General features: G+C 40.1%; 1 protein-coding gene across 1 annotated transcript in view; it reads left to right on the forward strand.

The window, feature by feature from the left end:
* The window catches only part of STK33 (serine/threonine kinase 33), a 45,154-nt gene extending 20,415 nt beyond the window's left edge, over window positions 1–24,739 (forward strand). The window contains exons 8-13 of the mRNA XM_065404115.1: window positions 1,776–1,851; window positions 11,780–11,892; window positions 12,167–12,252; window positions 21,594–21,833; window positions 23,390–23,473; window positions 24,572–24,739. Of these exons, the coding sequence (XP_065260187.1) occupies window positions 1,776–1,851; window positions 11,780–11,892; window positions 12,167–12,252; window positions 21,594–21,833; window positions 23,390–23,473; window positions 24,572–24,739 (767 nt within the window). The remainder of the gene's footprint in view (window positions 1–1,775; window positions 1,852–11,779; window positions 11,893–12,166; window positions 12,253–21,593; window positions 21,834–23,389; window positions 23,474–24,571) is intronic.
* Window positions 24,740–26,339: the final 1,600 nt, after the last annotated feature.

Genomic DNA, 26,339 nt, shown 5'->3' on the forward strand with positions numbered 1-26,339 from the left:
AGTTGAAAGAAATATTGAAGTTGGTAATTATGGAGTAACCTGCCCATAGGTCAAATTTGTTAAAACTCCCTTCCTCCTCCCAAATCAGTTAGTAGATGTCTTATGACCATCTAAACATTTTTTAATCTTGTATATTGTGGATGTCCTCATCATCCAATATCTAATTCTGTTTCAAATCCTACTGAGCTCTTTGCCTCAATACATTTAGGCAGAGTTTCACAGACTGATTAGCTGACCGTGGATTGTTTAACAAAGTAAAAACAGATCTCCTTCTGGGAAAGATAATGAAGGATAAAAAATTTAGCCCCACAGGCATTTCAATCTATAAAAAAATGGTATCTCAAAATAGTTTTTAAAAGGAGGGTTCTGTGTAGGATGAAATTACTTTGTGATCAGTAGCTAACCTTTATAGCTAATCTAGAAATAGCTGTTCTTCCTATTCAGTGTGTGTAACAAGTACAAGCTAGGCACTTAAAAATGCTTTGGGCCACATCCTCTGGTGATGTTATTTCATTGCCTTTATTGGAGTTACACCAGCGAAGAATCTGCCCCTCTATGTTTTATTCTCTTGGAGACATGAAACTGTATGAATTCTCCAGCTCTTGCACTTTGCAATGTAGCCATCTTTTCCCTGCTTTTAATAGAATAGATTAATGCTAGTATTAAAATATTCTTAAAATATAATAGATTAGCTAATATCTTAAGGATGAGATGATATTTTGATTTATAGCTTTTGATAAATTTGGCAAATACTGACAATGGAAATACTCCTTTAAACATTTTGTGTACAAGTTGTGATATTATGACAGTATTTTAAAGTACATTCTGTAGCTTGATATCTTCAAAGCAAGAGGCAAATGCTTTGAAAAAAAGAGACTTTAAATGACAACAGAATGTTAAATAGTATATTAAAATGTTATTGAGGTTGAGATAGTTAATCAGACTTTGTTGAGATGGTGGGAGAACACCTACTAAGGCAGCTAGTGTCAATTTGCTCCAGTGCTGCATAGGTTGGGGTACTGATGCATGAAGCATTTAGCTTTCGCTTTCTGTTCGGGGCCAAAACATGTCATCTTCATTGATTCTGGGAATGAGGACCTCAAGTCTTGCAATGAACTCATGACCTTCAGTCCCATGATGTAGTAGATAAACCACCACCAATTTGGCTCCAAAGCAGCATTTTTTTTAAACATACGGCTATATCAACATAAAAATGATTAGGGAATAGATTACAGTGTATGCATTTTGTAATCTAGTACACATGGAAATAAAGATATAAAGCCATTTAAGTATTCAAAAACATTTTTATTTTCAGGATTGTTAATTTTAAAATTTTTTGTACACTGTACAGAATATATGTTAGACAATATGTGCTACCAAAAGCCCTTATGCCATATGAAGAAAATGTGAATATTCTTATATATTACACTTATTTTTCAGAAAGGAAACATGTTTAATGTGGTATCATGCAGTGCTTTAAATCAGTATTTTATAAATAATGTTTTAACAATTTACGACTTGAAAAACAATACCACATTTAGTCACAAGTTAATGTCACAATGTCACAATCCTGTTAGCAGCTAAATGATAAAAGTGAGGACACATCAACATGAATTGTTAAGGCCTGTACATTATTCATTTAAACATCTGCTGTTGGTTCTTTTTTTCATAGGGGAATAAATTATACCACATCAGCACATTCTTCATGTTTGTGTTTAAGCATTTAAAAGTAATTTTTTCTATTATTAATATTATTTTTTCTGCTTGGTTGATAGCCCCAGAAGTTATCAGTGCCCATGACTATAGCCAACAGTGTGACATTTGGAGCATAGGAGTCATTATGTACATGCTGTAAGTAGTTTGTAAAATCAATATAAATCTACTGTCCCTTTATAATAAATCTGCTTATGAATTTTCATTAAAATAAAAAGTAAACTTGTGTGCAAAGAGGTTATAGACTGGAGATCTTTGAGATAATAACCTATATGAAATATATTACAAATTAATGTCCGAAAAAGAAAGCTAAAAGTATGCTCAGATTTTGAAGAATACATATTTAGTTTATGAACCAGTTTATAGTCCTGAAATAACATCTGATTACAGAACATTGCATTGTAATTCTAAAAAATTAAACTAAGGATTTAGGTGTTGTCTTTTTAACATGCTGGTCTGAGGGAATTGGCTACTGACTTGCAAATTATAGGGCAAATCTTCAAATGGAGTGCACAACCCAAGCAAAAAAGCTGCATACTCAGGGAAACATGCAGGGAAAGGCGCAGGGCTTGTCTAAACGGCGCTGCAGTGTGGACTAGAAGGATGTGAATTGTAGAATATTCTAATGTGTCATGCTCTAACTGCCTTGTGTAGATCCTGCTGGCATGAACTAAAAGGTATCCAATGCTTGTTAAGTAGTCCTGTCTGAAATGTGACTACCTCAATGTGAACTAGGTACCTTTTAGTTTGCGTCAGCACAGTCTGCACAGGATAGTTAGAGCATGACACATTAGAGCGTTCTACATTTCACACGCCTCTATTTTGCACAGCAGCACCTTTTCTCCAGTTTATAGTAGCTGGCAGGCAGTTATGGTGTGCAAGGGCTGCAGAGTCTCTCTGCACAGGTTGTCTGTCCTCATGTAGCAGTAATGAAGAAATTCCACTTCATTCTGGGCCTTACATGTCTGGCTGAAAAGATGCTGGATTTGACTCTTTGTGATTTACCTTGATAGTTATCAAAGCATGCTGTTGTAGGAGGGAAAAATCAAGCCTTACATTTACAGGACTGTATGCATGTCTTTAATAAAGCTTCTCATAATGTAGCAGCATTACCATGCCTAGACAGCAGTACATTAATTGTTACCAAATTATGAGATGTTATTTCTCAGAGAAGAAATGTCTCAAAATTAGTTATTAGCTGAAAAATCATGTGAGCATATCCCAAGTATTAAAAACAAGTTACAGCAAAAATACTTACAGGAGTGCCTTGCATAATACAATCTATAAAGAATGAAAAGTGAAAATTACATAATTTAAAGGTCACACTGCTTACAGATGCTCTTAGTGGTTTTATATTTTCATATTCTTAATTTTTCTCTTGGTCGCTTTCTCTTCTTAGCTGCCTTCTCCCTAATTCATGGTTTTAGTGCATTGATTTTAGAGCCTTGCTTCTTTCTATTTGATCCACTGGTGTGCTTTCTATCCCAAGACTTTTCTACTTCTCTTGCATGCAATCTGATTCTTTTATGTCCTAGCTTTTGTACATGCACACTCATGTGTGTAAACACACACATATATGCAATTCATATTCTCATACCTTCCCCTTTTGGGGATTTTTTTTATCTTTCTCCATACATTGGTTCCTCCGTCTGTTTTTTTTTACTTTGCAACTAACCCACCTTTGTTTTTGTTCGCAGAATAATGAAGGCCTCATCATAGTTTTTATTACCCGTATTCTTATTTTAATTTCTAGTGTGTATTGTGTTATGTGAACTTTTTTATGCTTATGCATCATCAGTTTTATGGTCCTACTTTATGGTGTTAATGTTGGCATGGCAGTGTAGTTATAGTTGCACAAGTCAGTATGATAGAATATATTATAAAATGGGCATTAGAAATTGGGTGATGTAATTGGTTAATAAGAATTCTGAGCTGTGTCTGCAATCAGCACAATTCACTGCTGAGAACTTGTAAAATTCAGAACAGTGAATTGTGTTGATAACAGTCGCAGCTCAGAACTTCTGACCTTATTCCTTAATTAGCAATATAAATATTTTTAAATTAGCATTTTATAATCACAGCAATGTTAGACCAGTGTAGCATTAATTCACACCTAGTTGTGTTGACAGCACAAGATCGAACATACTGTACATGAGTTAATAGAATCCATTTCACATTTCTTTTTATTTCTTAATTTGAAAATAGTATTAGAGAAAGCAGTAGGATATTCTTCTGTTAACTCTGTTTTTGCTAGTGGCACCTCCCTCTCCCTCATCGCACAAGTTTCTGGTCTTCCCTTAATGGGTTTAAAGAAGCTATTACAACCATTACTGCCACTATCACAACTTTGACCCTTCTAGGCTACTATCAATGCCTCCCTTTGACATGCTCCATCCTGACACCAAGTGTATTATTGCCACAACAGGCTTGATCTCTACTTATCTGGGGGGCATAAGGTGACTCATGAACTCAGTTTTCATGAATGATAATGCACAGGACTGTCTCTGCATAATGGGACAATGCCAGCATGATGCATTTTTATATATAATTTAAGCGGAGATGTACTTTAAACTTTCCATTTTGTTTCTATTTTAACGTGTAGTGATAGAATCATATACCATAGTAATCAATTAAGAGAGTCCATTAACGTGTAGTAGTATGTTAGTTTATTGATGAATAAAGGAATCTTGTTGCTCAGTATGCTAAGTGTATGCCTAAATCCAGTTGTGTACTGGGTACAGGGCCGTAGCAACAAAGAACGTGGTCCCCTCCGAACGGTGGCCCCCTCCGAACATATGTCCGGGCGGGGCCCCTTACAATGCAGAAACTGGAATGCGGTATTTATTTTGCCACTTTTAGGGGCCCCCTTCCTTGCGGGGCCCCCTCCGGTTGGAGGGTACGGAGGGCGCTCGCTACGCCTCTGACTGAGTAGGGGTAAAGAGTTTCTTTCCTATGTGCAATCAGCACTGCTTTGTAGCAGTTCAGAGCATGCTAATATAGATAGCTAGCTAACTTGTTACCCAATAGGTAAGGCTTTTACCTAAGGAGGCAAATCTAGCCCTCCCTCCTTCACCTCGTCCACGCCCCGTGGATAGTGTATACATTGCTCATAGCTAACCAATAGCTGACAGTACTGGGTACATATGGGGTACACAAACCCTGTCACTGTCCAGTACTTACAGCATCATAGATTAAAATGAAGCCATGCTTAAAATTCTTTCTTTTCTTGAAATTGAGTTCCATGTGGATAAGTGCTGGGGAAGGGAGAGGAAAAAATAGTGAAGGATAAAAGAGAACAGAGTAGTTTTTGTTAAAAGTGATTTTGAGATTAACGCTTTAGGGGAGGAAAAAGTGCTAAAATATTAATTTTATGTTTTACCTTAACAAAATTAAAAATTAAAACAAAGTAAAAAAAAAAATCCCAGGATAATAATTCTATACTTTGATACAAAGTGACAGACATCCTTCACTAGGAGATGCCCGTTACATTTTCAGTAGCTATTTCTGTGTTTTGTGGCAAATAATTTATTTGATGAATTTAGTCTTTATTTCTGTTTTCAAATAGTCCACGAGCAGAATTTAATCACTATTTGAAATTATTTGCCATGTAAATCTTTGTCTGTAGATTGTTCACAAGCAACTTGTTATGAATATTTGAAATTTAATTTCTGGTGGTTAGTTTTTATTCAAAACATAGGTCATATATTTCTGCTCTCTGATTTGATCATCATTCTGTAGACTCTAGTTTCCATGGTAAATACTTTGCATTTACAAGTCCAAAATTTACTTTCCATGAATATTATATTGTGATCCCTTAGAATTTGGTGTTTCTGTGAACATTCCTGCCGGTAAACTAGGTTGTTCACAGAAACCAAACACAAAAGGGTCAAGAACATAGGCAAAGGAAATTCATTTATTTAATATTTGCACAAATGTTTTCATAATATTTGCCCAGCTTTGTTTTGAATGTGTTCATTTGTTTGTTTCTTTCCACATTAGTCAGTATATAATGAATATAAAAGATAAAAATAACACAATGTAGTAATACTGTATTGTATTATTTCCTTTCAGTGTAAACGGAATTGGCAGACATGAAGTCCAATACCATGTAGTTCAGTCATTTGTTTTAATACTGTACTTACTCTACTATCAAGAAAGTTATTATATAATTTATTTGATGCAGAGAAATGCCAGGGATGTCTGTGTTCACAAATTATTTAAACACATGCGCGCGCACACACATACATGTATCTCCTAGATATTTTTCTGACACTTTTGTAGATTTATTTTCTTAATCACTTTTCTGTTGACACATTAGTTTAGATTATACCACATCAGACAATTTCCATATTATGTAGCTCAGTAAAGTGTTGAGATATGACTACATATAGTAAATGTCAAATTTAAAAACATCAAAGTTACTTAATTTCCTATAGTGCAGTTCTTTCCTGAAAATTGACTTTGCTCAAAGGACATCATGAATTTCCATGTTTCTCTCTCTCAATGACTTATGTCAATTTTTTTCAATTTAGAGATTTAAAAAAATGTTTTAACTGCTAGTGCCACAAACTCAACCTGGGCTCTGAGAACTGAACTAGGCTCTTTCTGACTCATGCATTTTGGGGGCTGAGACTGTGTTTAATCACTGTTTGAACAAAATAATTTATTAGGTTTAAAGGTCTGAAGGGACCATGATAATCATCTAGTCCGACCACCTGCATAACATAGACCACAGAAGAATAATTCCTAAATTGAGCCCAATGACTTGTGGTTGAACAAGAGCATATCTCTTAGGGTATGTCTACACTACGAGAGTAGTTCGATTTTACTTAAATCGAATATGTGGAATCGATATTGCAAAGTCGAACGTGTGTGTCCACACTAAGGACAGTAATTCGACTTTGTGAGTCCACACTAACGGGGAAAGCGTCGACATAGGAAGCGGTGCACTGTGGGCAGCTATCCCACAGTTCCCGCAGTCCCCGCTGCCCATTGGAATTCTGGGTCGAGCCGCCAATGCCTTCTGGGTAAAAAAATGTGTCGAGGGTGCTTTTGGGTAACTGTCGTCATCCGTCCGTCACTACCGCCCTCCCTCCCTGAAAGCGCCGGCGGGAAATCAGTTCGCGCACTTTTCTGGTCAGTGACAGCGCGGACGCCACAGCACTGCGAGCATGGAGCCCGCTGCGACCATCGCTGCAGTTGTGGCCGTTGTCAACACCTCGCAGCTTATCATCCACCTTTCCCAGAGGCAGATGCAGAGAAATCAGGCGAGGAGGCTACGGCACCGCGGTGAGGACCTGAAGTCTGAGAGTAGCACAGACCTGTCAGAAAGCACGGGACCCAGCGCCGAGGACATCATGGTGGCAATGGGTCATGTTGATGTTGTGGAACGGCGATTCTGGGCCCGGGAAACAAGCAAGGACTGGTGGGACCGCATAGTGCTGCAGGTCTGGGATGAATCACAGTGGCTGCGAAACTTTTGCATGCGGAAGGGGACTTTCATGGAACTTTGTGAGTTGCTGTCCCCTGCCCTGAAGCGCAATGACACCCGGATGCGAGCAGCCCTGACTGTCCAGAAGCGAGTAGCCATAGCCCTCTGGAAGCTTGCAACGCCAGACAGCTACCGGTCAGTCGCGAACCACTTTGGCGTGGGCAAATCTACCGTGGGGGTTGTTGTGATGCAGGTAGCCAAGGCAATCGTTGAGGTACTGCTCTAAAAGGTAGTGACCCTGGGAAACGCGCAGGTCATCATAGATGGCTTCGCCGAGATGGGATTCCCAAACTGCGGTGGGGCTATAGATGGAACTCACATCCCTATCCTGGGACCGGACCACCAGGCCAGCCAGTACATCAACCGAAAGGGCTACTTTTCAATGGTGCTGCAAGCACTGGTGGACCACAGGGGACGTTTTACAAACATCAACGTCGGATGGCCGGGCAAGGTTCATGACGCTCGTGTTTTCAGGAACTCAGGTCTGTTTAGACGGCTGCAGGAAGGTATTTACTTCCCGGACCACAAAATAACTCTTGGGGATGTGGAGATGCCTATAGTCATCCTCGGGGACCCAGCCTACCCGCTAATGCCCTGGCTCATGAAGCCCTATACTGGCGCCCTGGACACTGAAAAAGAACTCTTCAACTACCGGCTGAGCAAGTGCAGAATGGTGGTGGAGTGTGCTTTTGGCCGTCTCAAGGGGAGATGGAGAAGCTTACTGACTCGCTGTGATCTCAGCGAAACCAATATCCCCATTGTTATTGCAGCTTGCTGTGTGCTCCACAATCTCTGTGAGAGCAAGGGGGAGACCTTTATGGCGGGGTGGGAGGTTGAGGCAAATAGCCTGGCTGCTGATTACGCCCAGCCAGACAGCCGGGCGATTAGAAGAGCCCAGCGGGACGCGCTGTGCATCCGGGAGGCTTTGAAAGCTAGGTTCCTGAGTGAGCAGGGTAACCTGTGACTTTTCAGTTTGTGTACAGAGAAGCTGAACCTGCCCCCATTTCTTTACCCACTAAATGTTCAGTATCCTCTCCAGTTACATACCCCGTTCCCCCCCTTACAACCCACATTTAAAAATAAAATCACTTGAATTTTGTTAATGAACACCGTTTTCTTTATTACTGTTTTCGTGGGAAAGTGTTGAACCTGGGACGCAGACTGTGGTGGGGAGCGTGTGTAGTGTAGTGATGCAAATGACGCTTCTAAACTCCAGGAATGACAGGCGCCGCAGTGGTGGACTGGTTGTTTCAACGGAGCCTGCCACCCCTCCTGTTCGGGACTCTGTGTGTGGGGGGGCTATGTGACTTTGTGGCAGGGGGAGGACGGTTACAGATCCCCTGCTGCGTGGCTCTGTGATCCAGGATAAGGACCGCTGCATAAGATCAGTAACTGCCCTCCCCCGCCACAAAGTCACAGAGCACCCCCCACCCACCACAGAACACTAAAACCACCTCCCAGACTGACCAGGGTAACTAGTGACTGCAATGTGTGTGTGCCCTGCTGCTGAACCTGCCCCCGCCTCTGTACCCTGGTAAAGGTGACTGTCCTGTCCAATTACCAACCCCCTTCCCCTCCTTCAGACAGACTCTCCTCTAAAAGAACATGATGGAAACAGTAATTAACAGAAACGTATTTTTTATTAGCAACTACACATGAAACTGGGGGGTGAAACTTGGACGGGGGCTTGGGTGAGGCGGGAAGGAAAGGACTTGTCAAATTTTGGGGAATGAGAGCCTTCTAGTAGTAGAGCAGTCTGCAGGGGTGGAGTGAGAGTTTTCACGGACTCTGCCGCCCCTCCTTCTTTGGACTTTGGGTGAGGGGGGTATGGGACTTGGTGGGGGGGGAGGGCGGTTACAGATAGACTGCAGCGGGGCTCTGTCCTCCTGCCTCCGGTCCTGCAGAACATCCACAAGGCGCCGGAGCGTGTCCGTTTGCTCCCTCATTAGTCCAAGCAGCGTTTGAGTCGCCTGCTGGTCTTCCTGCCGCCACCTCTCCTCCCGTTCCATGTGTGATCGGTGCATTTGGGACAAGTTCTCCCTCCACTGGGTCTGCTGGGCTGCCTGGGCTCGGGAGCAGCCCATACGTTCCGAGAACATGTCCTCCCGTGTCCTCTTCTTCCTACGCCTAATCTGCGCTAGCCTCTGGGAGTGTGATGCCAGGCTGGGTTGGGAGACAGTCGCAGCTGTGGGAATGGGAAAAAGGGAGTGAATTCCTCAGAAAGATAAATTTAGTTGTGAACATAGTCTTTCTCTGTGAACAAGACCATGCACAGCACCTATCACATGCGCACTCAGGACAAGGTCGAATTTTCAGCCTTCGCATTCAGTGCCTGGGGTCTTGCAGTGCACATCAGAGAAGCGGGGCAGGACACCGGAATTTGTGTAGCAGGCCGACATGGTAAGCCGTAGACTTGTGGCTGCTTAAAACTTTAATAAATAGCACTGGCCTCCTTTCACGTTCAAAGCAATGCCAGTCCCTGCTGCCAGCAATCCGGCAAGCATGAACTCTGCCCCTGTCCCACCCCCTCGCGGCTGTCCCAGGGAAAGATCCCTGTATGCTGCCCCTCTCCCGCCTCCACCGCGTGGCTGTAAACCGCCGGTTACAGTTCTGTAAAGGAACAGGCAAGCAGTCCCAATACTAACATTCCCCTACCTAATTCAAAGCAGGTCACCATGAGCGACATCACTCTGATGAGGATTTCAGAGACGGAAAAAGAAAGGATGCTTCGGGAAAGCCTGCAAAGACCAGGGCCGTATGCCGCCATGCTCTGCAGGGCAATGATCCCAGAGTACTTGCTTGTCTCCTGGCGCGGAAATGTTTGCTACTACGGAGGACCCAATAAGGCCGCTCTCCCCAGGAACCTGATGCAAAGGCTTTCCAATTACCTCCAGGAGAGCTTCGTGGAGATGTCCATGGAGGATTTCTGCTCTATCCCCGGACATATAGACCGGATTTTACTGTAGCTGCACTGGCAGGGACTAAACAGTAGAGCGGCTTGGGCAGAACAATCATGCTAAACCGGACATTGTTAGATTTTTTTTAGTAGTTGCACTGCCAGGGACTGAACCGTTAAGCGCCTAGGGCAAAGTAATCATGCAAAACCCATTGTTAATATTGTTAATATTCCTGTTCTGTAAAAAATAAATGTTTAGATGTTTTAAACACTTACTGACTGATCCTTCCCCTGATTCCGTGTTCGGGTTAACGGCTGGGGACGGTTGGTAGGGGATCTCTGTAAGGGTGATGAAGAGATCCTGGCTGTCGGGGAAATCAGCCTTGTAAGCGCTGTCGACTGCCTCGTCCTCCTCATCTTCTTCCTCATCTTCCCCGTCCGCTAACATGTCCGAGGAAGCGGCCGTCGACAATATCCCATCCTCAGAGTCCACGGTCAGTGGTGGGGTAGTGGTGGCGGCCGCACCTAGGATGGAATGCAGTGCCTCGTAGAAACGGGATATCTGGGGCTGGGATCCGGAGCGTCCATTTGCCTCTTTGGTCTTCTGGTAGCCTTGTCTCAGCTCCTTGATTTTCACGCGGCACTGCGTTGCATCCCGGCTGTATCCTCTCTCTGCCATGGCTTTAGAGATCTTCTCATAGATCTTTGCATTCCGTCTTTTCGATCGCAGCTCGGAAAGCACGGACTCATCGCCCCACACAGCGATCAGATCCAACACTTCCCGATCAGTCCATGCTGGGGCCCTTTTTCTATTCTGAGATTGCACGGCCATCTCTGCTGGAGAGCTCTGCATCGTTGCCAGTGCTGCTGAGCTCGCCACGCTGTCCAAACAGGAAATGAGATTCAAACTGCCCAGACAGGAAAAGGAATTCAAATTTTCCCGGGGATTTTCCTGTATGGCTGGTCAGAGCATCCGAGCTCGAACTGCTGTCCAGAGCGTCAACAGAGTGGTGCACTGTGGGATAGCTCCCGGAGCTATTAGCGTCGATTTCCATCCACACCTAGCCTAATTCGACATGGCCATGTCGAATTTAGTGCTACTCCCCTCGTTGGGGAGGAGTACAGAAGTCGAATTTAAGAGACCTCTATGTCGAGCTAAATAGCTTCGTGGTGTGGACGGGTGCAGAGTTAATTCGATGTAACGGCGCTAAATTCGACATAAACTCCTAGTGTAGACCAGGCCTTAGAAAAACATCCAGTCTTGATTTAAAGACTTTAACTGATAGAGAATCAATCACATGTCTTGGTCAATTATTTCAATAGTTTATTATCATTGTTAAAAATTTGCACCTTATTTCCATTTTGAATTTTTCTAACTTCAGTTTCCAGCCATTGGATTTTGTTACACCTTTGTGTGCCAGGTTAAAAATCTATGGGATATTAGTCATCTTCTCCCTTTGTGGATTGTGACTGAGACTGTGATTAAGTTACCTCTTAACCTGCTCTTTGATAAACCCCTTAATTTCTCCTAGTAAAGTATATTTTTCAGCTCTTGAAACATTCTTGTAGATCCCTTCTGAACCTTCTCCAGTCATACTGGTCTGTTTTATCTTGCGTACCTGTTATTCCATCAGTGGACAATGGTAAGAATCTATTAATTGACTTTACTTTTGTTGTAGATTTTGTGGTGACCCACCCTTTATAGCAAGCTCAGAAGAAAAACTTTTTGAACTAATAAAGAAAGGAGAACTGCACTTTATTAATCCAATCTGGCAAACAGTTAGTGAGGCTGGTAAGTACTAAACTATCTGACAAAACAAACACCAATAATACAACAATGAACTCAGCAAACAATTACAGTATTTTGGACTTCCTTAACTAATTTTCTCATAAAAGTAAAATTGAGTCTAAGAAAAAAAATTCACTTAAATGATTTTGTGAACTAACTTAATCTCATTATAAGTAAAATATTCTCTGCTGAATTAAAGCATTCAGAGACATTTGGGAGATGTGTTGGGTTTGTTATAATTAACAGAAATGAGATTTATCAAAGTGTCTTTTTATAGCTAAACATGTACTGCAGCTACTTCTGAGAGTAGATCCTGCCCACCGAATCACAGCTAATGAATTGCTTGATAACCTGTGGATAACAGTAAGTTTTGAGTTTTTTACAAAAAATTCTTCCCATTTTATTTGTTTTCTAACTGAATTTTGACCTTCCAGCCATGCATGCTGTATCACCTCTGTCCTTTCCAATAAATAAACAGACATAGCCTCCTATTTGAGTCTGATCCAATTCCTAATGAAGTCAGTAGGAGTATATCCACTGACTCCAGTGGGCTTTGGATAAGGCCCTTAGTTTCTTACCAGGACCTGAGACTGTGTTTCTTACCCAGGCAAATTTATGTTGACTTCAAAGGGTGTTTCATCTCCATAAGGAAGTACAGAATCAGGTCCTAGCTGATTAAATCTCACAACATTCCTGTAATGTTGGTCAATATAATTATGCCTGTTTTTTAGATGGGCAAATTGAGCCACAGAGAAAAAGTGACTTTCCCTAGACAAATGAGTTATAGAGCCAGGAAGAAAACCTAGGAGTTCCAAACCTATTCTCTAAGTTCTGTTATCACTGCACTATGATGCAGAACATCAACACCAGGGGTAGGCAACCTATGGCACATGTGCCGAAGGCGGCACGCAAGCTGATTTTCAGTGGCACTCACACTGCCCAGGTCCTGGCCACCGGTCCAGGGGTCTCTGCATTTTAATTTAATTTTAAATGAAGCTTCTTAAACATTTTGAAACCTTATTTACTTTACATACAACAATAGTTTAGTTATATATTATAGACTTCTAAAAATGTTAAAATGTATTACCGGCACGTGAAACCTTAGATTAGAGTGAATAAATGAAGACTCGGCACACCACTTCTGAAAGGTTGCTGACCCCTAATCTACACTATGAGAATATTAAATACTGAGGTGGTTATCAAAATACATACACCCCATTATGCAGCTCATTGGAAGGTCAGGCAGAGGGGATGGAGATGGGGCGATAGCAACAAAATAGTAGTGGTAGCCATCTTTATTTGCTCTTGCAGCTGGGCTCAATGCTAAGAGGACACAGAGGCACCTGAGGCTCATTAAGAATCATTGGCTCTGTAGGGGAGGTAGAACACCTCTATACATTACTCAGAATGAGCTACCAGTTTCTCATCACTCCTTCAGCCACAACAGAGCCACTCCAGCAGCAATAAAATGGCCCTGCTCTAGCTGAGCAGGGAGATCTCAGAGGAGACAATCAACTACTGTCATGTAAATTCTTGGGGCAGGGCCATGGCTGACCCTGACACTCTCTCAGTGGCCTGTGAAGTGTGATGACACCTATATTAATTCTGCCTTGACATACCAAGAGAACCTCCCTGTTCTGTGCGTCAGTAAACTGTGGACCTGGAAATCTGCTTTCATTGTTGGTTTGTGGCTTACCAAACTGTACATTAGTGGAGTTCTAGTGTAAATCATGTATAAGAGCTACAAAATTCAAACAGAACATTCCCCTAATTCATAATAAACCTTTCCTTTTCATACTATACATTTCTCGAACACTAGACTTAATTTACTGTGTTATTCTTCATTTAAAAAGTAAGTAGGAGACTAGTTTTTCTCAGATCTAGCTATGCATTTTCCACAAACAAACCCTGTGCAAATTATTTTTATAATTACTGGTAGTAATTATGTGTCCAACACCTGCAAATTTAGTTTCAGCACAGGGCAATAACCCAGATTCTGTCAAGTTTGGATTTTTATAGATAATGGGATGGATTTTTAGCCCAAGATCATATTGGCTTCTGCTATCACAGACCCTGACAACAACCCCCCAGCTGCAGGAAGTCCACTGGTCAGGGGAGTGTAGTTACAGAAGGCATCTACAACCACTCCTCTGTCAAGGACGAGTGTACTGAAAAGTGGGGACCAGGGGATGTGCTGATTTAACAGAACCCCAGGTACAAGGTTCCAAGCATAATGTAAAGCTGTTCTCTCATGACAAAACTCTCTGGAGCCAGTAGTGCTGCAGACAGCAATCTCTCTCCTACCACCACTCTTATAAATTAAGCTGTGGGAACGCATAACTGACCTCTAAGAAAATACCCGTGTTAACTGACTCTGTTTAAAAAATGGGTGCATTTAACATGGCTGTTTCCTTAAATGTAGATGAGACTATGCATATCTCTGTTCAGACCTGAGTCCTGCAACTGTTTTTTATTAGTAAACTATTTATTTAATTTGCCCCAAACCTTTGTTTTCTTGTACATGAGGCTCTGATATTGTGGCGTTAGAAGAGGAGTAGTTAAATGTTTTTCAGTTTCCAATAAGAAACTCGCTAGATTTGCTAAGGAGTGTAGAGTGAGGAAGTGAGGACTTTCAGTGATAAGTGATACTACTTATGTGTTGTCTTCAGTGTTCCTTAAGATGTCTGAGGGATCTGTAGCTCCTGTTTAACTTCAGTGGGAGTTGTAGGTGCTCAGTACTGAAAATCAGGCCACTAGTTTCTACTTCATGCTTCAGCTTTGATAGCATTTTTGAAGTGTCCAGATGGGTAACATGAAAGTGCAATATCATGTAGAGATTTGTAGTGCATAAAAAAATTAAAAATTAACCCCTCGGTGCCAAGTGACACATGAGTTCCTGCATAAGAGTTAATGCATTTGGCATTACAATTTCCCACCAGAAAATCTCAACCACCTGTACCCAAAAGTTATACAGTCACAAGTTATCCTGCATAACAAAAAGTGACATGTCAAAGATAAATGTGGCAAAATAATAAACAAAATTCATTGTAGAATTACATTGCATTTACAGTTAAATCAACAAGCCTCAAGACCAATTTTAGATAGTAATTACCACAGAGGTTTATCTGTTGTCTGTTTCAGACAATATGTAGTTTGGCTGTGGGCTGTGCAAAGGATCGCTGATTAATTATTTACAAATACTTATTAATACAATTTTATTTCTAGTTTTGATTATTTTTGATATACACCATTTTGCTGCTTTTCCCAACCCTTTTCACTTTCCCTTTTCATCATCTGAAAAAATAGGCAAAAAAGACACCGGAATAGAGGAATCTTGTTAAGGTCAGATGAAGGCGAGTAGTTGTATGGCAACTAGGATGTTGTGTTTAAACGATCTGCTGGTACATTATATTTTGCACATCGTCGATATAATTCTCTTCAGGAATTTTTAGAACCAATATAGTTTATTATTATGTGCATAGTTTAGTGCAATCCTATAATTTCCTATCAACTGTTCAACCTTGATATTTGCACATAACCTATATTCCATTTCCTTTCTATCTAGTACTGTATATTTTCAGCTCGAAGGTACTACATCTCTGTTTTGCTTCACTGCCCACTGAGAATGTCTGAGGTTTTTTCTCAGCACTGAGACTGGCAGAGGGTGCTGTTTCCTTTCAGACAAGGGGTTTGGATTTTCCCCTGCTATTAATGTTTTTTTTCTTGGTACAGTCTGTGAGCACTGTTGAAGGTGAACTCTTCCACAGTTTGGATGTTTTATCATTTTCTGGTGCTGTGATACAATTTCTCTTTGGTGAAATTACCAGTCCATTATCTTGCTTGACGCGGAACCAGGAGGCACAGCATTTTTCTGAGTATAAACTTCCGCACACAGAATGAGATTTTTCATTTCTTTTGGCTACAAACTTCTCAAAATCAACCTTCATTAAAAAAACCTCTGCTATCTAATCTATGGCCCCACTTCAGCAAAACATTTAAGCACATGCTTAAACCCATCCCTATTCTGCAGATTACATAAAGGTGTGCTTCACTCCCATTTAAGTCAATGGCATTTAAGCATGTTCCTAAAGTTATACAATGCCTTAAAGCCCAGATTTTTAAATGTATTTAGGCATTGCCTCAGAAAGGATGCTAAAGGATCAGGTCGTAACTGATTTACTCGTATAACATTCCTGTAAAGTAGATTGGTATTATTTATATCTATTATATAGATGGGAAAATTGAGCCACAGAGAAATTGTGGCTTTCCCAAGGCAATTAATGAATTTAACTGCCTTAGGAGCCTAACTCTGAGCTTCCAAAGTGATTTAGGAGCCTAAATCATATTGACATTCAACGAGACTTAGTCTCCAAAATCAGCTAGTTTTTGCAACATTGAGCAGAACAATGATTAAAAGAGTTTTTTAAATAGTTTAGGTACAAAAATAATCCCGGCAATTATATTGGTCCATGGAAATGGTAGATTTATAAATAATAATACAGAAAATACAGTGTTGTTCAATGAATATTCCTGTTCTTTATTTGGGGAGAAACAGATGATATAGTCTCATCATACGGTGATAATACTTTTTCCATTCCACTAGTATCTCTGGAGGATGTTAAACAGAAGCTACTAAAGCTTCTAAGCTTTCTAAATCACCAGGTCCAGATTCAAGAGTTTTAAAAGAGCTAGCTGAGGAGCTCACAAGACCATTAATGTTGATTTTTTATAAATCATGGAATACTGGGGAAGTTCCAGAAGACTGTAAAAAAGCTAATGGTGGGCCAATTTTTAAAAAGGGTAAATGGGGTGACCAGGGTAATTATAGGGCTGTCAGCCTGGCATTGATCCCAGGCAAAATAATGGAGTGACTTATATGGGACTCAATTAGTAAAGAATTAAAGAAGGGTAATGTAATTAATGTAAATCACCAGGGGTTTATGGAAAATAGATCCTCTCAATCTAACATGATATTTTTTTATGAGATTATATATTTGGTTGCTAAAGATAATAGTGTTGACGTAGTATATTTAGACTTCTGTAAGGCATTTGACTTCACAACATTTTGATTAAAAAACAAGAAGGATATAAAATTAAACTGACGCACATTTAGTGAATTAAAAAATGGCTAACTTATAGGTTTCAAAATGTAATTGTAAAGGAGGAATCGTCACCAAGCAGGTCTTTTTCTAGTGGGTCGCACAGGGATTGTTTCTTGGCCCTATCCTTAACATTTTTATCAATGACCTGGAAGAACACACAACATCATCACTGATAAAGTTTTCAGGTGACCCAAAAATTGGCGGAGTGGTAAATAATAAAGATTACAGGTCACTGATTCAGAGCCATCTGGATCACTTGGTAAACTGGGCACAAGCAAACAGTATGTGTTTTAATACGGCTAAATGCAAATATATACATTTAGGAACAAAGAATGTTGGTCACACTTCCAGCACGACGGACTCTATCCTGGGAAACAGTGAATCTGAAAAAGATTTGGTGATTGTGGTGGATAGTCAGCCGAACATGAGCTCTCGATGTTACAATGCGGCCAAAAGAACTAATGCGATCCTCGGATGCAAAAACAGGAGAATCTCGAGTAGGAGTAGAGAGGTTATTTTACCTCTGTATTTGACACTGGTGCAGTCATTGCTGGAATAGTGTGTTCAGTTCTGATGCCCACAATTCATGAAGAATGTTGATAAATTGGAAATGGTTAAGAGAAGAGCCACAAGAATGATTAAAGGATTAGAAAACATCCTTTATAGTGAAAGAGTCAAGGTGCTCAATCCATTTAGTTTAAAAGAGAAGGCTAAGAGGTGACCTGATTACAGTCTGTAAGTACCTACTTGGGGAACAAATATGGCTGGTAATTGAAGCTGGACAAATTCAGACTGGAAGTAAGGCGTACACTTTTAACAGTGAGAGTAATTAACCAATGGAACAGTTTACCAAGGGTCCATCACTGGCAATTTTTAAATCAAGATTGAATGTTATTCCCTAGGAATTATTTTGGGGCTATTTTATGGCCTGTATTATTTAGGAGATCAGACTGGAGGCTCACCGTGGTCCCTTCTGGCCTTGGAATGCATAGATATATACCTTTAAAATTTCAGGCTAAGTGCTTAGCTAAATAGGGAAGGACTGCTGAATCAGGGCCCTACAGAGAAGTCACTCCCTTCATTAAATAACCAACGGAAAAACAGTAGTGTTTTATTGTCCTTAATCCTGTCTTCCTCCCCACATGTCGCAGCTGCAGACCGCCCTGAACACATTTGGAAACTGTGTGCTTCTGCTGCACAGGAAACAGGATGTGGAGGCACCACAGGAGGCCCACCCTGCTTCTGTGCCACAAAGCACAACTCTCCGTGGACTCCCTTCTGGTGCATGGGAGTGGCAGAGAGATGAAACGTGGAAATGGTAGAGAGACGACCTAAAGCCACTGGAAAAATCCCCAGTGGGATGGGGATGGTAAATAGCTGAGGTTGGAAAGATGGAAAATGTATAATCCAAGTGGAAAGGCCATCTCTGAAAACATAGACAAAAAGGCACAAAGACTTCCATAGCCAAGAAAGAAAGAACAATGTCTGCAATTAGAGCAGATATTAAAGTCCTAACAGAGTTTAAGATGATGAAAACAGACAACTATATCAAATAAACAGTAGATCAGAAGGAGGTGACAAAATGCCGGGTTTAAAAAAAAACCTCTCCCTATATATCAAATGGATGCTAGACAGATGGACAGAGACCAATAATGAATTACATAATACTTAAAGAGAACATAACAAAAAGTGAATGTGGGAAAACTTAAATAATAAAACAGCTTAGCTAATGGGACAGATTGCCAAGGGAGTTGGTGGAATTGCCATTATTACTGATACTTACTACTAGACTTGATCCATCTCTATCAGGAGTAATGATCATGACATTATCAGTTCTGGAAAAATGCAAAGGAGTGATGTGACAGGGTAAAACGTCCAGGAAAGGGATAAGGACTACCTGTCTGTCACATAGCCCAACCAGGTATTTAAGGAAAAGGTATGTCCTTTTTCTGGGGGCTGAGAGAGGCCAGGGGAAAGTCTCTGGGGACGGCATCCTGTGTTGGTCAGGGAAATTGCTTTGTTTTAGTGTTACGAGTTTTGTGTTTGAACAATAAATTGTGCCCAGAGGCAGACGCCTGCAATAGACTCAGGCATGGCACTAGTTCTTTCCTGGGATGGTGAGATAGCTCACCAGCTTACACAGAGACTAAATGACCCATCTGACAATCATTTTAACCCTGTGACTTCTGTGATTCTATAGAGCATGCATTTGAAAAGAGTGGTGACGGTCAAAGCATTTAAAACAGAGATGGGAGCTGGTCTCTCACAGACATCTTTTATGCTACAACTGAGTTCAGAACTTGGTTTCCACATTTTTTCACTGGACGCAAAATAGTATATTTTATTAATAACACATTTCAAGAAGAGAAGCAGTTGTACAGTGCTCTCTACAATAATTTTTCCAGTTACTTTCCCTTCTGCTTTCATGAACTATGTTTGCTAGTTGATTTTATTGCTGTCCTTGCAAGTTTATCCCATGTTAGTTATTTTATGTTTATATTGCATTTGCTGTGGGTGAGAAGCTCCTGCCTCCTTTTTAATTAATATATCTCTTATATATTGACAGATGTAGTCAGAGTTCTCTTAGCTAATCATTGTCTCTCACTTCACTCTGAATGGAAAATCATAAAAATGAGTGTTTTTGTCACATTAAGTATGTGTGAGGCAACATGCTTGCTCCCCCATGCTTGGTTATACAGTTATTCTGTTCGTTATTTTAAAAAAAATGCTCCATAGCTTCTTAACCCTAAAATTCCTCAGGGTTCACCACATTTATCAGTCTATTTAAAGTTTTTAGCTGCCTCTGTCAACTTTCCTCGTGGTGTCAGTAGCATTTCTGTACATGTTTAGACATCTTTTTCTTCAACTTACTACATCTCCAACCTGATTTGAAGACTCCACTGTTATTTCTATAATGTGACTCAAGACAGGCTCTTTCTCAACAGCTGACAGGAGTTTGCCTGTGCTTGAGTGCTACCCTGGCAATATACAGTTTGTTTCCTTATAAAGACTCGGTTATGACTTCCCCCATATTTTCATCCAAAGAAGTGCTGCTCTGTGTTAACTCCTAATGACTTGAAGTCTTATAGGAATGGAGGGAACTCAGCACTTGCAGCAGATACATGGCACTTTTTATCATCAGAGGGTCAGAGCCTATATTTTGAACTATCGAGTTCCCTTCTGCCATTGCATTTTCTTGTGCCCAGTTCTCTTGCCCTTATTGTGTGCAGAAGTGTATTTTTCAATGTTTTAATTGTTTTTGAGGGGAATTTTTGTTCTTTTTAAATCTCAAGTTCACAGAACCAGTTAAACTGAAAAGCATTTAGTGAAATTGTTAGTCCTGGTTATATCCGTGACTCATTCTTTTTACTGTAACCCAGATTTTATCTCCCACTGTGGTTTCTGATCAACATACTCCAGACCTCTCTGCTTCCTCTTGAAAATTCTCACTGATGAACTTTTAATTTTCCTGAGTTTTCTGTAGTTGGGCAAGTAGGCTTTTAAGATCAGCAGTCTAGTGGTGCTCACTAAGCTGAAACTGTGTGTCCTTCTAGATATGTGCTGGGTGTCTTCATGGAGGAAATACTGCATCTTACATTATTCACAAATAACTGGACATCTCTTCATTTTGTGTCTTGAATCTTACTGAAACACACGCTCTTAAAACCCGAACAGAAAAAGCTGAAAAGGAAGACAAAAGAAAATGAAACAATGTAAAGACAGCCAATTAGTAATCCATGACTCTCTTTACCCACAATTAGCACCAGATGCTAGCCAATTAAACTCAACAGGTGTTCAAATGAGCCAACACAGACAATTAACTTAAATGATTCCACTTTCTTAAAAATTGTCAGAATACAAACTCCCACTTCTCTTTATGTGCTATATAATTATCTGGAGCTCTTTAAGGCCTAGATTTTTTTTTAAAAGGCCTAAACTCAGCCTGATTTTGTGGGTACAATTCAATGTACTTACATATTTAACTGCCTGATTGTGCCTGCAAATGAGGTAGTTAGTTTAGTGTTTGTGCCATCCATTTTGCCCACATTTAATTGCAGATTTAAGTAAATGAATCCATTCCTAGTTTACTCTGCACATGTGCCCTATTTCACACAAAAGAAATTTATTCCAGGCACTATCACTCAAGTATAAAAAGATAAAGTCTTTGGGTAGGTCTATACTTACCTCCGGGTCCGGCGGTAAGCAATCGATCTTCTGGGATCGGTCCCGGAAGTGCTCGCCGTCGACGCCGGTACTCCAGCTCGGCGAGAGGAGTACGCGGCATCGACGGGGGAGCCTGCCTGCCGCGTCTGGACCCGCGGTAAGTTTGAACTAAGGTACTTCGACTTCAGCTACGTTATTAACGTAGCTGAAGTTGCGTACGTTAGTTCGAAGTGGGGGGTTAGTGTGGACCAGGCCTTAGTCAGAACTCTTAATTGACATATTGTGTCTAGCAATTAGATCGAGGACTTGGAGTAAGGATTCATGTATTCTACTTCTTACTCTTACAGCAAATAGGCAAATTACTTTGGTGTTAAATTTTCTAACGTTGTGTGTTCTAGAATCAATAAGTGAAAAAAAAACCCAATTGTTACCATATAGGGTGAAACACATATTGTCCAGAGACCATTTAATGTCCTAGAGCTGATGAAGGAATGGAATAACAACCTGGACATTGGTGAAGTTTGCAATGTGGAAGAAGAACTGAATAGTCCATCTACTGCACTGAATCAGGAAAACATGATTGAAGAGCAGGAAAGTCCTGTTAGCAGCAATGGCAACTCAGAGGTTGGTACAGAAACAGAGAGTGGGAGCAGCAAACCCTGTACACCAACAAAACAGGTATGTGTGCAATACTTTGAACAAATAAAACACTATATAAGTGCTAAGTATTATTAGGGGGCAATACATTGGTAAGGTAAGGAATGGTGAACATGACCTAGTGCCATAGAGGATCGCTGGAACCTAGTGAAAGATTTATACATAGGGTACAGAATCTGAATAAATACAAGGATACAGGATGAGCTGTGTACTGTACAGTTACCCTCTGAAGAGAAACAAAACCAGACTGACCCAGAATACCAATTCCTTAAGAATCTATTGCTCCTGTTCACTCCCTTAAGCTGGTGTGTGTGCAGAAACTTAACAGAAAAGGAATAGGATATTAAGAAACTGATGATATGGGCAGATGAGGAAGAATCTCTGATGGACACTCCATTCTTTTCTTCCACATTCCTTCTGCATTCTGTAAGTCGGAGTCACAAGAAACCATCCTGGGGGAAGTGAAGGAAAAGGTAAACAATAGTTCGCAAGCAACACATGTATAAACCACTAGTAACATAGTGAAGCCCAAGGTATAATGCTTATAATAAGCATTGCTTTGACTTCTCAGATGACTTGTTGCTTAAAATATTGAATTTTCATAGCATGCAGCTGAATCCCTGGCCTGAAGAGACTAAAAGCCATAGTGCAAATGTTGGTGGTTCTGCATTAGCTATGACCTCTCTGTCTCTTAGATTTATTGATCAAAATGAAGACTGTTCCTATGCAGCATGTTGAAGTCTTCACTGTTATACAGTATGGTGCCCGCTCTGGAAACGGTTCCACTTAGCAGAGAATCAGCCTTGGATATGGAGCTGCAATGCTGTGACTATATCAGAGCAGAATATTCTTGTTTGAATTAGAAGCTCCTCCACCCCCCTGAATAACTGGAATTTGCATAGGTAGTTCCATAGGGATATGGAGAAGAAATTATCTCCTCACTCAAACTGCAGAGCTGCTCCTCAGCTGCAACTGTAGCCTTGATGCTGTGGTAGCTCCTGCTGCTACTTCGCACCTGCTGCAGTGGGGGAAGAGGGTTGGTGGCAATGCCTTGTGGATTTGAGGAGTACACGCTCCTCAAGATCAGCATGTTCCTCCAAACCAACTGCCTAGAGACACATACACAAGCTATGCAGAGCTGGGCTCCCCAAATGCTAACCCCTTCTTGTCCATACAGTGGAACTATTCCCAAGACCATTTGATCTGGGGTCCCCACTGGAGGAAGGAGCTGGATTTTGCCATAAGGGAAAGGTGTGCTTAACACACACAGAAGAGCTGAGCTGTGTACGAAGTTTACTGATAGTAAACTTGCAAGTAAAAAATGTATATAAAAAGCTTCATAAATGGGTCTAACTTTTGCCAGTTAATTATTTAATCAATCTATCTGCCTCTCAGAAGAGCTGTGTTTGAGGCTATCCAGTATGTCTACGCTACGATTAAAAAGTGCGTGGCACCAGTCTCAGAGCCCAGGCTCCAGCCCAGGTCTTTTATCACAGTGTAGACATATTGTAGGCCCTTTTCTAACCTCCTAAGTATACTTGGTTTATTACTCCAACCACTTGATTTTTCTTTCACAGGTCAACAAGAAGAAAAATAACTCAAGTGCTTTACCAAATGGGACACTTAAAAAAAAGAGTATAACCCCCAAGCCATCCATTGCTGTAAGTGTTCTCTCAGAAACTCTTTTTTCCAATTATCTTCAGTTTTACTTAGTTTTATGTTTTCTTTGCTGACATTTTATTTTAAGACACTTTTAGAATAAGAGAAAAAATAGTGTTTAACTAGAGACAGGTGAGTTCTTATTCACTTTTTAAAATATTGTTTTGCAATAAGATTTACAATTGATTTCTGTTATGAAACAAAAGTGCTTGAAGACCTAGCATGTCCCATTGAAATCAGTGGTAGTTTGTGTGCCTAACATCTTGGAAAATCCAGAAGAAAAAATTAGAATATATAAAGATAAACATTAAGGGCTAGTTCCTCAGCTGGTGTAAATTGGCATCATTCCATTGAAGTCATCAGCTGATTCATACTAGCTGAGACTCTGGCCCAAGAAGTGCTCTTACAATAGTTAACTGCACTTTGTCGGAAAGTAAAAATAAAATGATTGAGATTTATGGGATGGCTGTTGACTGCTTTATCGGTTTAGCAGGTTTTTTTAAAAAATCAGTTCTAGTAAGGTGAGAAACCTGGAAATTAGAGAATAAGACTTGGAGAACTAAAGTATATTGGTACGCTCATGCATTGGCCAAGTTTTAATCAAGACGCAGAACAGAAAAAATAGTCTTAATTACACATTTATAAAGGATAAAGATAAGAGCTTTAAAATGTATTTGGATTGTTATGATAATTGAATAACAATAATAGTGATTATTATATTCCTTAAAATCATAAATCTTGGTACAGAAGTCTGGCTAGTGAAGACTAATATCAGATAATTACAGTTGGATGTAAGTAGTCCTAAACAGGTATTAAGAATGTAGTGTTGTCCCCAAAGCATGGGATTTTAGATTAGTGGAATGAAAGCTCTGCAAGAATACCACAGAAGAAGATAAGAATTGCATTTTTCATAGATCAGCTTCTCTTGCACTTTATAATGTCCTTTACTGTCTTTAACTACTTTTTTATAACTTAGATTGATGTAGAATAATACTGGCATGGTACCACTACATAACTCATCTGCTTTTTGTACTACGATGTCTACCATTATTTTGTTAACATAAAAACACATATATATTAAACTTCTTTTTTAATTATAGTCCTCTGCAGGTAGGTCAGTATCTCCAGTGTCAAATTCAAGGCGAAATCAGGACAGTCAAGAAAGGAAGGGGGAGACAGAAAAGTCCTCTATGTCTTCAAGCCAAGGAACGGGAAATAAAAACATACCAAAACCCGCTACCACACTTAGAACCAAAAAGAAATCATAGGGTTTCCATCAACTTTGAACAACATACAAATGGGGCAACTTACTTGTGCCAAAATGAGGACACTGCATAAAAATGGACAAGTACATCCTGAACTGTTAACCTTTTTGCTCTCCTGAGCCCTGTAATCAGCAGAAAGCTCTGGCTTTCCTCTAACACTGAAGAAGATTCCAAAGCAGTGTGAACTCCTAACCTGTAAGAGGACATCCATTGATAGTATTGTTGTGAGACTGCAGATTATCAAATTGTCTAAATAGGTATGTAACTTATTTGTTCTACACTAGCAGGTACAGTGCATGTGAGTAGCTCACTAATATGAATCCACTTGCTATGTTTTACTTTAGATTCATTAGTTTTGTCACAAACATATATGGGGAAAAAATGAGAGGCCAGAATCTGTAATGGGGGGTTCCTAATAACAGCGTACCCTTTGCACTATAAGAATTTTCTAGGAAATTGCTTATAAAGTTGCTCTAGGCATTACAGCACAAATACTTGGGTCAATGAAATTTGTTACTGCTATTTTAAGTCACTGTAGATTGCTTACAAAACTTATTTTAAACTTGACAAATGGGAGACATATTTTTGAAGTATGATGAAATTGCTGTGGTTCTTGCTGATAAACTTCTGATGTGTTGATGAAATACATAAATAAAAGCAGATGTTAGAATAATGGCCTTTACATCGTAATTTATCTTAATGTTCAAAAGGACAGTGAAGTGTGCTGTTAAGCTAAGGCTTGTTGTGTAAAATAAGATTGTATTCTATCGTTCAAAATTCAGTGCCTCTCTCTGAAGGTAAGTCTCACCTATAGTCCTTCACATTGCTCCACTGGGGGAGCAAACTATACAAACTTTATATTACAAGTTATTCAATCACTTATGCTCAGGACGTTCACTGTGTATTGGGGGACCAAATAGATTTTTTTCTCTTGTTCCCCACAAAAATACTTGAGTTTCTTTTGTTCTTGTCAGAACCTAGATGTCACACATTTTCAACTGTTTCTATTTGGGTCGTAAACAATCCCATAAAATTCAAACAGATTGTGAAGGAATCTGGACATTTAAAAAAAAAATTATGATAAATCCGTTAAAATCTCTGTTGAATCATTCAATATCAACACAATGAAAAACCACTCAAATTCTCTCTGAAGCCTATAGATAGATCCTGCATGTTTAAGTATGTTTATATGGAGTGTTAATCTTCTGGTTAGTGTTTTTATCTTACGACATAGAATGAGTTCAAGGATGTAAATTCTCCAGACTGTACTAAATTTGATAAGAGTATAAATTTCTATATTCATCTGATTTTAATTCTACCAGAATATCACTTTAACCAGGCAGCCCTTCCAGTATTTTTCCTATGCAGTCTTGGTTGTCTCAGCAAAGCCCTGTTCCACATACTGGATCTAACAGTCTCTCTGTTTTTATTTGAAGCGGACAAAGCCTCTTACAAAGTCCATCCGGATTTCTGAGTCTCATGACACCAACGTGTTAGTTCTTTAGGCCACAATCTGACCTATCTCTTGTTGGCTATTAACTCGCATTGCTCATTCTTTTCCTTTAGTGAGACAGTCACTTGAAGGGCATTTCGGAACTCACTC

Source organism: Emys orbicularis, chromosome 4, assembly GCF_028017835.1.
Source record: "Emys orbicularis isolate rEmyOrb1 chromosome 4, rEmyOrb1.hap1, whole genome shotgun sequence".
Lineage (NCBI taxonomy): Eukaryota > Metazoa > Chordata > Testudines > Emydidae > Emys > Emys orbicularis.